At 31.3% G+C, this 15760-nt stretch overlaps 1 protein-coding gene across 4 annotated transcripts; it reads right to left on the bottom strand.

Annotated features, from left to right (window-relative positions):
• Window positions 1-4166: 4166 nt before the first annotated feature.
• LOC123884759 (chaperone protein DnaJ-like) lies at window positions 4167-12583 on the bottom strand. 4 transcript variants are annotated; one of them, XM_045933955.1, is made up of 7 exons: window positions 12099-12583; window positions 11858-11951; window positions 11546-11613; window positions 7231-7287; window positions 5596-5832; window positions 5016-5090; window positions 4605-4638 (listed from the first exon to the last, which is right to left on the bottom strand). In XM_045933955.1, the coding sequence occupies exons 1-6, from the start codon at window positions 12201-12203 to the stop codon at window positions 5061-5063; spliced, it is 591 nt and encodes a 196-aa protein (XP_045789911.1). In that variant the 5' UTR covers window positions 12204-12583; the 3' UTR covers window positions 4605-4638; window positions 5016-5060. The 4 variants fall into 4 exon arrangements, with proteins under 4 accessions (XP_045789910.1, XP_045789909.1, XP_045789911.1 ...); XM_045933956.1 differs by having other exon boundaries at window positions 4605-4634; XM_045933954.1 differs by lacking the exon at window positions 5016-5090 and having other exon boundaries at window positions 4167-4638.
• Between the last annotated feature and the right edge of the window lie 3177 nt (window positions 12584-15760).

The raw sequence follows: 15760 nt of genomic DNA, 5'->3' as shown, positions 1-15760 counted from the left end.
ACCCCCTCTCAACACCCATTGCAGCTAGTCAGATGTAACATACTTGTCATATTGAATTAGGTAGAGTATAGAGTTTGAAACTTGATTATATTTTGGTATGAAATTGCCTCATGGTATTTGTATGTGGTCTACTATAGGAGTGTGCATTCCCATGATCCCATCGGGTAAGTTGGGAAAACACACTATTTTTATTTTATTTAAAGAAGCTTATTACATATACAGTCTCTAAAGTAAAATTCGGGTAAATATTTCTTTTTCTGCAAATATTACTGAGGATCGAACCTAAGATTTTATGTATATTATCTAAATTCTTTACCATTAGATCAAACCTAATGACTTGAATATCTTTTAGAGATGGATTGAACAATCATCTAATAATAATCTAATAAATGTTTGAGAGGTCGAAGTCAATATTAAGAAGTCTCAAATCGGATGTGAGTTGGCCTAAAAATAAGTTTATAAATAAGAAGCAATCATCACATTAAAAGCGGATTTTGTGGGGTTGCAGTTAGACCTAACTTTCAATTCTAAAATAGTATTGTAGGCTCTCCAAGATCCGTTGGACCATTCAACATTTATATTCACGCACCAATCATCATCTTATAAGTCGATTTTGTGGGGTTGAGTTAGACCCAACTCACATCTGATGTGCGACTCTTAACAATCAATAAACCGTCTTGATAAAGGCTTGGAATGCATCACCAACAATAAATTGATCTAAGTAGTAAGAGTCTTACGCTTTTAAATAGGTGGCCATGGATTCAATCATTGACACTTGTGTATGAAGAAAATCTAATGGGGAAGGGAGAATTTACCATTATGCCCCATAAATTCCCCGACAAAAAATAATCACCGCTGAACTGTGGTGAAAATTTTATATTTATAATATGGTAACCAAAGGAAAAAGGTTTTGGAATGAATTGGTATGAAAAAATAAAAAGAAGAATTTTGGAATAGATTATAGATTCATTCTTTTTGCGCCTTCCGACCTTCCCATCCTACCCCATCGTAACGTAGGATGCGAATGTGTAAATAGAAAAAATGGGCAAAATAACAGTTCGCATTCTAGTGTGCGAATTCAGGGGGCGCAAAATATGAAGAAAAAAAATAATTTGTATCCTAGGATGCGAACCTTATAAAATAGGGGCGGAGGAAGGGTGAGAGATACAAAACTATTAGATTTTATAAGTTTCGTATCTTAGAATACGAACTTCGCATTCTAGAATATGAGTTCACTATTTAAATAGCAAGATCGATATTTTTGAATTTTCTAGAGAGGAACGTGGACTTCCAAGTTACACAAAAAGAAAAAAATCTAGATCATATTATAAGGCTTTTGTGGGCTGAGAGTCAGGCCTTCCAGTTTGTGGATTGTAACTTGCACCATTAATTCTGTGAGTGGGCTTCTGTTGTTGTAACTTTGTTTGAACAAAATTTAGAAATGATATTCATGACTTATAATAATTTAAACAGTACATTTTTTTTATGGTTAAGGAAATGATACATTTTCAATAATAATAAAAATATTTCTATTGACATTTTCATTATTATCATAAAAGGAATATCTTACAAAAAAAAAAGGAATATATTCACTTTAAGAGAATTATTTTTTACGCTATTAACAAATAAAGCTAACACAATTTTTTTAAAAATAATGTATTTTTGTCACAAAAGAAACGGACCCTAAATAAAAAAGAGTAAATAAATGCCCTTAAACTTGAGAAGTAGAGATGAATTAATAAAAGCACACATTAGTTAGTTAACTTGAACATATAATATGTTTGCATTAAATCTTTAAGATGGAAACATGTTATACCATTCTACTAGGACATTCAACAAAATATTCTCAAAATCGATCTCAAAATGTATATAAAAATCTTAATTCACCGCGCCTAAAATAACAGATTATGTGTCGACCCAACGAATTCGATGAATTTTACCACTGTAATAAAAAGGGACTTAGGGAGTATCAAGATGTCTTGCTTGGGACAATGTTGAGTTCTCTTCCTTGGCACAATCCTAATCCTTAATTAAACCTACACTAGTTGTATATCAATTAGAATGATATGAAATTTAAGAGTTTGGTTTACACCACCAACATAATGCAATAAAAAAAAAATAGGGGAACGGTCCGATACACATTTTTTTAAAAATATATGTGCAGATACACAGTTAATGTGAATAATTCTAATAGGTCAAAAAATTATTAAAATCTATTTGTGAACTTTTATAAAAATTATTGAGTTGTAATTGTGTATCATATATTTCACTTAAAAAATAATTGGTCTATGTTTGCCACTCCCATTCCATCTGGGGAGCTGAACCTTGAGTTGGTTCCTTGGTGCAAGGCTTAATTATCATATTGCAACTTGTTATGTCTCTGTCAATAGTTTATTAGGCCCCTCTGGAGGGTTCTATTTCAGCCATTTTCTTTTAATAGTATTTTTTGTTATCCTTCTATTTTTAGTGTCTTTCGGTATCTTTATTGCACATCTATAAAATCCTATGTGTATGTGGTCAGAAGTTCGATTATTGTCTCATGCATATGGTTTATAGAAGAAGTTACATGCTATGTAATCCTTTTGTAGAAAAAAGTTTATAGATTTCAACCTTCAATTTAAGATAGGTCCTATTACACATCTATAAAATCAATATAACCAATCTTTACATTGGTTTAAAATCGAACGTTGAAATTTACAACACCATGCAGTGCAATTCAATTTCCATATGTTGAACACAAGGTATTCACATATTATAAGTAAAATTTATTTTTAGATTCATTTAATAATTTATGTATCTGATCTATAATATGTTTCGAAGAAATTGTGTGATAAGCTAGACAATAATTCATCAATATGGTGTAAGCATGCAATATAAATAGTAAATACTTCAATAATTTGATATTTGTTATGAAATCAATCTCTAGTTAATGTATTGAAAAAATATCTATCAAATGAGGTTAAATTATAAATAAATTATAATTATTTTAAAAAATTAATAAAATACTAATTTGACTCACCAAAAATAAACCAAGCAATAATTAAAAGTCAAGGACCCACGAATCACACAATGCTACATTGAAAATAGTTAGCAAGTTGCTTGGAATTTGGGACCCAAAATTCTTCAAAACAAAAAGTAAAGTGTATATTTCATTTTCAGCTATCTTCTATAGTTTGAAACTAAGTTTCCATAGCCACGTGCTGCAGGACCCTCTTCCCCACTTATAAAATTAATAGCCACCATCCCTTTTTCTATGTTTGTATTTATCTTTCTTTTGTCTATTCAACCATCATCTCCAATAAGTTTCCATATGTTTCCATCATGTATTAAAAATATCTAAAGTGAAAAGAGCTTAATTGTAATTGATCAGTCCATTATCAAATTAATTAATTGATCAGAGTTAGTTATTATAGATTAAGTATATCAATGTATAATTTTTTTTTTCTTATTTTAAAGACTAAGAGTGAAATTAGTCCCTATAAGCTTAACTCAGTTGGTAGGACATCATACTATATGTATAAGAGTCGGATTTTGAACCCCGAATACTTCACTTATTCACCTTTAAAGTAAAATTTCTATCTACTAAACTATTTAAAAAAAAAACTAGAGGGATTATCTTTTTAACATCAGACTCTAATACAAGCTATTTCAACTTTAAATATAACTTTTTTCTGTCAGCTAATTGTATAAATAACTAATATAATTTGCTTATAATGTAAATCGAATACATTAATTATTGGTCAGTTTTGAAATTTTGTATAAAGGTTTTACCGTTTAGTCTCGGGTAAAAGACGCCTTAGTATTAAACTATTAATTATGTGATCAGATGTTTGATAATTGTCTCATGCGTTTGGAGAAAAATCGATTAAGCGAGAAGAACCCACTTTGTGTGCCCTACAGGTTATCCGACGAAAATTAGTCATCACCAACGATGGTGGAAACTTCGTACTATGGTAACAAAAAAAAGCCTTAGTAGATAAAAAAAAACTCAATTTTAAGTATTCATTCATCTCATATCTAATCTCCTAAATTATTGGATTAATTGAGACTAACATGCATACTAACTTTAGATTTTGTTGTTCCCTTGGCCAAATTTAGGGTAAACAAAGAATAGACTCCTTTCAAATCAAAAAGTGACATTAAGAATTGTACCATAATGCAACAAATGACTAAAAATATTACACTTTTGATTCAAATATCTTGAAATGAAATAATACAAATATGCATAAATGAAAAATACCAAAATGACTTGTCAGTTGAATTTAAACTCATACTCTTAGCATGAGTGCCAATGGCTTTTGAAGGGTGGCACTACCATCAATTTTGTAAGACATTTCAAACCTCCCTACCCTAATACTACTTCTTAGTAACACAAACTATGCTCTTCCTCTAATATTTTTAGTTGTAAAACTCAAGATGACAGAGTTCCCATTACCAAAATGCTAAGGTTGACCACATTAATCAGCATGCCATCAAATTTATCAATTAGCAGAAATTCCATGATGATCATTAGATGAAACATCATGGCCATGTGAGGTCTTTTGCTTTCTGCCTTTTCTTTGTCTACTACTACTACCTCTTCCTTCTTGAATTCCCCCTTTTTCCTTCTCCACATCTTCTTGAAGGTGCTTTGCCTGTCTTCAATAAAAAAACGTCGAATTAATATGAAGCTAAATGTAGACGGAAAAAAGGTAGCATATATAATGCATCGAATATACCATGTAATGTCTGATGCAGATAGTGATGTATCGAAAAAATTTAAATAGTAAAAAATCAAATGCACCCATTTAATATTTGATGTAGGTAGTGACGAATCCAAAATTTTTAAATTATAGACATAATAATTGTATCTATAAAATTTTGAAGACGATACTCGTATTGTAAGTTTATAGAAACCCTAGTAGGACAAATGCCCCTATTGTACCAAGATCTATCCCTAAATAAAACACTTCACCTACTAAAGAACTTGACATACATAACATTTTGTAAGAAGAGGACAAAGGAAAATCACTTACCACTTCCATATACTCCACACATACTCCATTGTTTTGTATCCTCAATCATTGGTAATGATAATTTACAAGATTAACCTTGATGATATGAACAACAGAAGAGATACCACTAATTAAAAGACTCATGAGAAAAATTCTTAACACAAATCAACTACCTTTTCCTTTAACCAATTAACTCAATCTTTAGCATAATCAACAAGGTTAATTACAAACCATAACATGTCATTCTTCAGTCAAATCCTCTATAACGACTACACTATTGCGACGACTGCAAAATTGTTGGATTCAGGTGCACTTGGATCCAACGACTCTGTAGTCATTGCACCTATGCAGCTACATCACATGATCTAAACTTCAAATCTTTGGATCATAAGATTATTCCTTTTACCTCAAAAATATTGTATGCTTTAAAGTAAATCTCATAACTCAATTATATGTCAAACAAATCCTACTGAGGAAACAATGCCACAATCAACTATCATTCAAAATTCATACAAATCATAATCATTAAATACTATGTATGCCATGGATGCAACTCATAATCATTAATTATATAATATAAAAAATGTTAGAATATACTGACCCCAAAACAAAAGTTCTGGTAATTGACATCAAAGCTAGAAGAATCCTCTGCTTTTCCATAATTCATCTGAGTGGAATTGCGTTTATTAGAATTAGAACTTTCACTACAAGTCATGAAAGTCGATGAAGTCGAGCAACCAGAGCCATTAAGAGAAGTGCTTCCATTTAATCCAATGTCCGCTTGAAACATATCTTCGAACAACTGTTGCAACTCCTCAAAGCTTTCCTCTCCATTTTCCTTAATTACATATAAATTAATCAATTTCTAAGTTAAATGTTCATTCTGGTTAAAGGAGTTAAAATGATCGGAGTTCCAACCCCAATGAAATATTTTTCTAACATGATGATGAATATATTTTTACATTTGCCCATCCAAAAAAATAACATTCCAAAAGAATGTGTGACAAGATAATTTTAATTAATCAATATATGGAAAATAGAAGGAGAAATTTCAATTGGTATGAAACATTTTGTTTATATTCTAATTTAAGACATGAATGTTAACATGTGTTGTTTATTTGTTTGCCTCTCCTCATCAATAACCTTCAATAATATCCTTTCAAGTTTCAACAATTATTATACAATGTTTTCTCTCCCGACCTCCCGTGAATCTTTTATACCCCCAATATTCCAATTTTGTCCTTGCAGAAAAATTCGGTTCGCAGAAACCGAATTTTTTCTAGTGCAAATTCAGAGTAAATTTCGGTTTTTAGAAACTGAAATTTGTTTTCAAGGAAAAAAAAAACTTCGGTTTCTACGAACCGATGTTTTTTCAAGGGCAAAATTGAAAATTCAGGAAGATAAAAGATTCACGGGAGGTGGGGAGAGAAAACATCTTATTATACATGAACACATCCTGGCCCGGTAACCAAACTAGGCCCGCACTTTTCATATCTAGTCTAGTTCAACATTGTCCACAATAAAAATTAGGCTAACATAATGTCTTGTTTCACAATCCAACATTGAGTTACATGAATTATTTTTCAAAATATTAATATATTATTGTCATATAATTTTATTTTAATCAACATATTTTAAGTTAATTCAGTCTTGTCCTAGATAGGGTTGATTTGACCCCATGACCCAATTCATCTAAACTTTGTCTTATAAATAAAAAATGAAGAAGAAAAGATAGGTTTCGTTTAAATTAGACTCATTAAATAAAAAATTAAGCAATCCAAATTTTGAGTCGAGTGAAAACCAATCATATCTTCATCAACAAGGGTGGGGTGGATATCTCAACCGATTTAAGCTAAAGATCAAAATAGTTGAAGTTCGTGAATTCAAACTCGAACAAAGAGAAAAAAAAATATTAACCTAACGACTAATTACTAATATTGACATTTAAAAAAAAAATAAAATTTCCCCAACAATATACCCCACCAACAACTATCATAGCAATTGGACCAACAAAACACAAACATGATTAGGGCCCAATTCCAAAAAGTAAAAATGTGCAACTACATAGTACTATTTGCCTAAATGAGACACTATGTTTGTCTACCTTTATCTACTAAACAAAAAAATATAATAAAACAACGTTGTTTATTGTGTCTAGCTTTATTATCACCTAACTTTCCACTAAATGCAAGCAAACAAAAATTGATATATTGTTAAAAAAAAAAAGAGGACTCACATTTGATTTAGTTTGGCTCATCATTGTAACCATTTCATTCAAAAAGTCTCCCATACCCTGCAAAACAAAATTCATTTTCTTAGATTATAGTACATCAAAATTATTGGTTCGAGAATACTCCTTTCCATTTGATTAAAACAAGATCAAATTCACCCCCTTTTCCCTCATCCAAACTCGATTCCATGAATTATTCCATCTTATTGAAACCTATAAACTATATAACCAATATGCCCCATGTGCTATGTATGTGACACAAATTGACTATATTAATAAGATAAGTGTATGCCTTTGAGAAGAAAACCGATTCCACACGGTTGCTACGTGTGTTAGTGCAGTAATTGATGTAGATCGTCCGATAAAAAAGGATAATTTATATTGAATAAATTAGAGCCGTTACATAATTTTTTTATGATTGAGATTGTCTACTGCGTGAAACAGTTACAACTGGCAATTCATGTCCTTTGAGAAAAGATTTTTGTTCTTCTTATTTGTGAAAATTGAAAAACATTTGTCGGAGAAAATGCATTCCTACCATTGAAGATTCCTCTTTTTTCACATGAAATCGGAGAAGAAAATATTTGGACGGTGCAAAATTAGAAACATGACAAGACAACACCAATACCACGATATAAATAAGAAAGTTAATTAATTAGTTTCTGCTGAAATTTCTTGACATATTTAAAAAGTTTAGTATTATAAAGTAACTTTATGATGCAAATTTGATAGAATGATTAATTATAAGAAAAAAAATTGTCACATTAATAATTGAATACATATACTCTTTGTCAAAAAAAAATTGAATACATATACTCAAACAAGTTTTATGATGGGCAAAGTTATGGTGGCTTATACACCATGCATACATATCCCAGATTACTTAGCGCCTCTTCCAGATTGCTTAGCGCGCTCCTTAAATTGCTTATCGCGCCCCCCAGATTTCTACCGCACCCCAGATTTTTTATTTTTAATTTTTTTTTATTAATTTTGATTAATTGAATTTTAGTTTATTGATTAGGGATAATTTTCAGAGTATTATGTATGGTTAAATGTTTTAGTAGTTAGTTTTAAACTAAAATCATGCCAAAACCATTTTGCTGTGGAATGGTTTCAGAGATCTATACTCCAAAACCATTTTGCTGTTGAATGGTTTCAGATATATGTACTCCAAAACTATTAGATGTACTTAATCATGCCAAAACCATTTTGCTGTAGAATGATTTCAGAGGGTTGTACTCCAAAATCATTAGATGTATTTAATAGTTTTTATGTTAATTGTGATAAATTAAACCATAATTACAGTACATGTAGTATGTAATTTTAAATTAAAATATGGCTATATAATCATCCAACACAATTAATTTAAAATGAGTTCTTATAGTATATACTTCAAAGGAACAAAAGTAATTATTTAATTGGAAATGGGAGGCGCACTAGAAATCTGGGGGAGGAAAAAAAAACTGGAGGGCGCGCTAGAAATCTCGGGGCGGAAAAATTTTTTGGAGGGCGCGCTAGAAATCTGGGAGAGGGGAAAAAAACTGGGGGGCGCGCGAGAAAATATGGGGGGCACGCTAGAAAAAAACTGTGGGACGAAAAAAAACTGGGGGGCGTGTTAAACAATTTTCATTATTTATGTATGGACATAAGGAAAAAGCTTAAGCACCATAACCACTCCCTTTTATGATGTACCACCTTGATAGATGATTCAAAAGTAGAAGTTCATTGTCTTCAAAATTATAGAGAGAGTTCATTTTCAATATTCATCAAAATAAAGATTAAAATTTAAGAGTATCGGCTACAATTTAAAATTTTCTAATAATTTTTTGACATTGATCTCCGGTAGACCACATATTTAGGTCCATATGTTAAGGATCAGAGTTACGTGCAGTCAAAATGTTGCTACAGTCATGCGGTTAGACATTGCTGGTCGTCCGATTCTGAATCGGACAACCCTAATTTAAGCATAGGTATTTAAAATTCTTAAATAAAAATAAGATAATTTTTTCTAAACCGTCCGATTAAAATCAGAAGATTATAATCGGACGATCCTAATTTAATCATAGGTTTTTAAAATTCTTATATAAAAATAAGATAATTTTTTCTAAACCATCCGATTAAAATCAAAAGATTATAAATGTGATGACTACATGACTGCAAAGAGGAAGCGATCGCAACTAATCGAATTCCATATGTTAGCACTTCCCCGGATTTGGATTTCCTGCTGTACAAAAAGCACGCAGTTTCACGCTGTACTGCATCCTAGCCGTCCGATCACGATCCAACAACTTAGATTAAATATAGTAAAAAGTAACCACTACAGATCTGATCTGTTGGATCGTGATCGAACGGTCAGAAAGCAATACAACGTGAAACTGCGTGCTTTTTGTACGGCAGGAAATCCAAATCCCACTCCCCCCAGACCAAAATTGTTAATGCAAAGTGAAAAGGTGAAATTAAGGTTGCTTTGCTTCTCTTCTAAACTAAACAATTTTATGCCCAAGGCTTAATTTCACCTTTTCACTTTGCATTAACAATTTTGGTCTGGGGGGAGTGGGATTTGGATTTCCTGCCGTAAATGGATGGGAGGTTTAGGCCTAAGAAAACTAAACAGTCCCTAAATGGATGGGAGGTTTAGGCCTAAGAAAACTTGATGTTATGAACAAGGCTTGCTTGCTTAAACTTGGATGGAAACTTCAAAATGGTAGTGATGAACTTTGGTGTAAGGTTTTACGTGGAAAATATGGAAGTGAGACCACAATGGGCAGCAACACTAGTACTAGTAGAGTTACACACTCCAGTTTGTGTAAAGCGCTAGATGGTTTAAAGCCTATACTAGATAAATGTAGTTTCTGGTGTATAGGAGATGGGAGAAGTATAGATGCTTGGAGTGAAGCATGGATAGAGGAAGGTTTTTTTTTGGATCAGAATGTCATTATTCCTGTCCATTTACAAGGAATGACAGTGCATGATCTGGTGGATGGTAATGGTAAGTGGAATTGGAGTTTATTTGACAGTTGGATACCTGTAGATTGTTGTAAAAAAATTGCAGCAATTCTACCTCCAAATGATGATTATGGTGGTGACGAGAGGGTTAGTATTGGAGGAAGTACACAACAATTCTCAGTTGCTAATATGTATAACAACTTGTGTGGACTTAATGAGAAGGATGTTAACACCATTTGGATGAAAATCTGGCGTTTGAAGGTTCTAGAGAGAGTTCGGACACTAATTTGGTTGATTTTTCATAAAAGATTGTTAACTAACTCTCTCAAAAGCAAGATGGGGCTGCATCATGCTATGTGTGTTTTTTGTGGAGATGTAGAGGAAACAATACTTCATGTTATGAGAGATTGTCCAAAAGCAATGGCTATATGGAGTAGTGTGCTATTAGTAAATGATAGAGGAAGTTTTTGTGTAGGAGAGCTGCAACATTGGATAAGCCTAAATTTAAATAATTCTATCCAATGGAATGAAAGAGGAAGTTGGAGTGAATTTTGGGCTATATGTTGTCACTCTTTATGGACTTGGAGAAACAAGGAGGTTCATGATGAAGAGTTTGTGAGACCTCCAAGACCTGTGCAACACATTATGCAGTTGGTTGGAGATTACACAAGGGCAGTTTCGAATAGTAGTATTATTACAGTTCGCGATTAAACAATAATGAGGATTGGGTGGAGTCCGCCAAAACCAATGTATGTTAAACTCAACACTGATGGAGCCTATAAAGATAAACAAGTTGCAGGGTGTGGTGGTGTGATCCGTGGCAGTCAGGGAGAATGGATTGGGGGCTTTGCTAAGAATGTGGGTTTATGTAGTGCGTTCATAGCGGAGTTGTGGGGAGTTTTAGAAGGATTGCGCTATGTGCATCGGTTGGGATTTAAGAAGGTGGAGCTTAATATAGATTCGGAAGCTGTGGTTCGAGTGATTCAAAATAGAAGGTCTAACAGCTCGATGGGTAGCTCGGTGATGAAGCAAATATGGCGTTTCATGGAGATGGTTTGGATAATTGAGATTTCCCATGTTTATCGTGAAGCAAACAAGTGTGCGGATGCGATGGCCAATATAGGATGTTGTCTTGATTATGAAGTTGTGTACTATAATGCTTGTACATCACAGCTTGCAGAGACTTATGCAGCTGATCTCTTGGGGATCACTACCCCTAGATTTATTTCATTGTAGTCTTTTTCTTTTTGGGCATTAGCTTACCCTCTTTGTTATCAAAAAAAAAAAAAAAAAACTAAACAAAAAAACATAGTACTAATAGAAGAAGGCAAGTAAAGGAGGGTGGGTCCCAACATGTGTGAAGTTCGTGACTTACATTTTCGTCATCATCACTGTCGTAAACTCCAACGTCGTACATTAACCTCTTATTCGCGTCAGATAGAACTGCCACAAAAATATATCAACAACAAAACATTTACTAGTACTTCATTTTAGACCCAACAATATTTAAATTAAATAAATAAAAATCTCAACTTTTCTTCAATTTTCAGTAGAAAATAAGCTAATGAAATATTGGGTGGGTCAATATTTTTTTTGATAGAAAAATCTTGGGTCAATATTCAACTATGAAAAATGAAAATAAATTAATAAAATTTTAAAAAAGCCAAATATTAATGTGTAAAATTACCAGAATAGGCTTCTTGAATTGCCTGAAATTTCTTCTTAGCTTCTTCCACAAACTTCATATTCCCTGAAGCTGAACAACGATCTGGGTGCCATTTCTGTCCATTTAATTCAAATTATTTTCCAAATTTCATCAAATTGAAGATTCTTTCAACCATGAAAAAAAAAAAAATCAAATTTTGAGAAGACCCATTTGAATGAACTCATGAAAAAACAGAGAAAAAAAAAAGATTATGAATTCTAACCAGTGCTAATTTCTTATAAGCATTCCTTAAATCTGAATCAGTGCATTCTTTGTTCAATCCCAAAACTGCATAGAAATCATTGCTTTTGTTTCCTTCATTAGCCATTATTATTATTATTTTCTCAACAATAACAACACTCCAAATTTTCACAACCAACTAGATCAAACTAGAACTCTCCAAAAAAAACCAATCAAACATGAAACTATTAATGTTTTTTGTATTGTCGGCAAATTCAATCAACTAAACTCAATGAAAACATAAATTCCGTACAACCATGAAAAAGGAATGAAGCTAAACTCAAAAGAGACACAATCACAATAACATTAGTGTGTGATTATATATATAAAATATGTAGTAATATTAATTAATATACAACTTGTATGACAACTTGTGTTTATGCTACATGTTTGTGAATAGGTACATGGAATGAAGGGTTAAAGTACAAAGAGAAAAATACCCTTCTTAGCCTCAAGAATACTCTAGAGAACTTCAATTCTAGTAGACTTTATATAGTTTATTTTTGTTTTATTTCAATATAATTTAAATCAATGAATATTATTCCCTCGGATCCTAATTATAAGAAAACATTCATTTTTTAAATACATTCAAAATTAAATATATCTAGACTAGGTACATCAAACTTTCAATAAATCTTAAAAGTAAATCTCTTTTTATAATTAGAACCAGAGGAAGTATTATTTTAGGTTCTGTTGGTAAAAAGTTAACTCATATCTGCAAAGACGAGATTCAATTTCCGTTATCAACGTGAGAAATGGATTTTATAAATAAATAAAAATTAATTTTTTAATTCATTGAAAAAATAATATATCTAAATTTATTATTATAAATTAAATATATCATGTTTTTATTGAATATAAGTTTATTTAATAATTGATATATCTACTTTATAATATAAATTATATATATATAATTCACTTAAAAATTAATAATTTTTAATATAATAAATATCTAAGGAAGTAGTGTGTATGAATTAAAAATCATTAATTTTAATAATATATTAATTAAACCCAAAGAAGTGGTTTTGGACGGGTGGTGGTGATGTAGGGCTAAGATTCCATGGTGTTGAAGATATTTTTGTGGGATAGTCTCCAGAAGTTTCTCTATGAATGTGAAAGTCCTTTAACTCCTTTTGTTGTTGCTTGTTGACTGTTGTAATGTAAAGTGAAAAACGTGAGTTTGTGAAATTGTTTAATAAGAAAAATGAAGGTTAAATTCAGGGGCGGGTCCCACTATAGTTATAAGCTGTTTAACCGTTTTCAGAATGAATTGATCGCTCACACTCCATAAGTCTTTGTCAAATGATAAAGAAGCTCATTCATAAAATAAAATAATACTAATAATTAAAATGATAAAGAAACTCATATAGTAAAGTTGTGGAGCTTAACCAAAATATTCCGAACCTAATTATAAGAGTTGTTTGACCACTAATATATTTAATTGTCTATTAGTAAAAATTATAAAAATTTAATATTTTGAAAATACTCATCAAAACAAATTGAACAAGATCTTATATGTTAATATTTACATTTATATATATTATTTAAAAAATACGGTTAAAACAAAGTAAATGAATAGTACATTTTTGTCAAACAGAGTTTTATAATTAGGGACAAAGGTAGTAAAAGGATTTAAAGAATATGCACGGTCGGTGTTAAAAATAGTTTTACACAGACATCCAATAAAATTCACCAATTTATCACATCACTCCATTCATGTATGGTTATTTTGAAACTACTTATATGATATGTAAGAGTGATGGTTTCTTATTGGTTGTCGATATAAAACTATTTTACATTGACAATACATAGGATAGACTTCAACAGAAAACCGAAGAGTAACGACAACAAGTGATTGAGTTTAGTAGTTCCTCATAAAAAAGTATTGACCCTAGAGATATAGTAATATGGAGAAGACACAATTGTTTCAAGCACCGACAGAATACGAAGCACTCCTTGTTTCAATGCATGTCCATTAAACTCTTAAAAAATTTTGAGTTTATTTTTTAATAGAAATAATTCTCGACTAAATTTATTTATTCGCGACTTAACTTTAAATTATTGATACTCTCTTCTATAAAAAATAGAGCATTAATAAAAAAAAAAATAAGTGGAGCTTACTTTTGGAAATAGGTTTGTCTTAGGAAAAAAATGTATTGCAATTTTATTATTTAATGTCAGCTAGCAAATGAAGTGACAAGGCTATAAACCTACAAAAGATTAGGTTAATTAAGAGACTGAATCCTCTTGTAGTGTTTATTGGAGATTGTCTAATGTTTAGTGTATACTATTATAACATTTCAAATTTTCAATTATGTTTACCATATAAAGTGATATAAAATCACTTTATACATGCTTTTAAATAGGTTATGAGGTCAGGTCAGACTTTAAAAAAACTCAGGTCAGGTAAAAAAAAATAAAATTTGATAGACCGTAGGTCAGACTTAGACTTGAAGAAAAATCAGATGATTTCTCTCCCGACCTCCAAAAATCTCATTTTACCCCTTGCGGTTTGAAAATTTTTTGCCAACAAACTTCGGTTTTTACGAACCGAAGTTTTTAAACATGGAAAAAACTTCGGTTTATATAAACCGAAATAACATAAATTTACCCCCCAAAAAGAAGAAAGATTTATGTGAAAATTCGTGTAGAGCTACCTGTGGTAAATTTAGCATATCTCTCTGAATATAAGTCGTGTGCTAATGATTTTTAATCTAGTGTAAAGAAGACAAAATTTACTACAAGATTGACACCGAAATTGTTAAATTTCATTAAGTATAGTATTAAAAAATCTACCTACAAGTTTGAGAAAAGTTTCTGCTCTGTTTCTGTATCAGTACTCATTATTTGGTCAAACTGAACCAATTGGATAGTTAACCCTCAAAACAAAAATTATATTTGTATTCTTGACACCCTAAGTTTTTCGACAAGTGATTGTTTACGCAAATCGGACATCGTTTAGTATTTCAAATAAATTGTGGAAGTTGTGGGTCTCATGCAGAATTTATGCAGGAAATCTGGAAAAAAAATTGGAACACAATATTTCGGTTTATATTAACCGAAATTTTTTAGCATGACAAAAAAATTCGGTTCGTATAAACCGCAGTACCCCAAGGACAAAAACGGAATTTCAGGGGGTAAAAAAAAAGTGGGGGGTCGGAAGAGAAAACGTCAAAAAATCGTAGCACAGGCTCAAGTCTGTCAAAGTCTAACCTGACCTGACTTATTTCCGACCCTATTTAGAGGGAGTTTCAATCCACCTAATTAAGTTGACCCATCTCGCACCGTTTTAGATAAATTAATGACAGGCAGGGCCAAAACAACCTGTTTTGCAACCCTTGATTAAAACATAAGGGTACAAGAAATGCCACAACACAAATAACAAGGGTCCACAAAACCGAAAATCAAGCATCACCACACCCCTTAAATTGTCCCCAAACATGTCTAGCATTAGGACAATATACACAACAGAAACCGAAATTGTGCATAAATACTTATACACTATATTTAAGATTTTTGAGCTTATCTTATGATTTAATTTGTATATACAATTTTTTTACACACATAATATCAAATCAAATTATGCCATGTAGATATTTGTGAAAATATTTTAAAAATTAATCAATAAAAATAATACTATAGTGT

Source organism: Trifolium pratense, linkage group LG5, assembly GCF_020283565.1.
Source record: "Trifolium pratense cultivar HEN17-A07 linkage group LG5, ARS_RC_1.1, whole genome shotgun sequence".
In the NCBI taxonomy this organism is placed as follows: Eukaryota; Viridiplantae; Streptophyta; class Magnoliopsida; order Fabales; family Fabaceae; genus Trifolium; species Trifolium pratense.
The sequence above is the reverse complement of the archived record's forward strand: the minus strand, read 5'-3'. Positions and strand labels throughout refer to the sequence as shown.

Excerpts from the sequence above, each read along its gene's own strand:
- LOC123884759 (XM_045933953.1), bottom strand. The coding sequence starts at position 12,203 with ATGGCTAATGAAGGAAACAAAAGCAATGATTTCTATGCAGTTTTGGGA. Across the intron at positions 11,952-12,098 it reads CTTATAAGAAATTAGCACTG|AAATGGCACCCAGATCGTTG; the intron begins GTTAGAATTCAT and ends TTAAATGGACAG. Across the intron at positions 11,614-11,857 it reads AATTCAAGAAGCCTATTCTG|TTCTATCTGACGCGAATAAG; the intron begins GTAATTTTACAC and ends TTTTTGTGGCAG.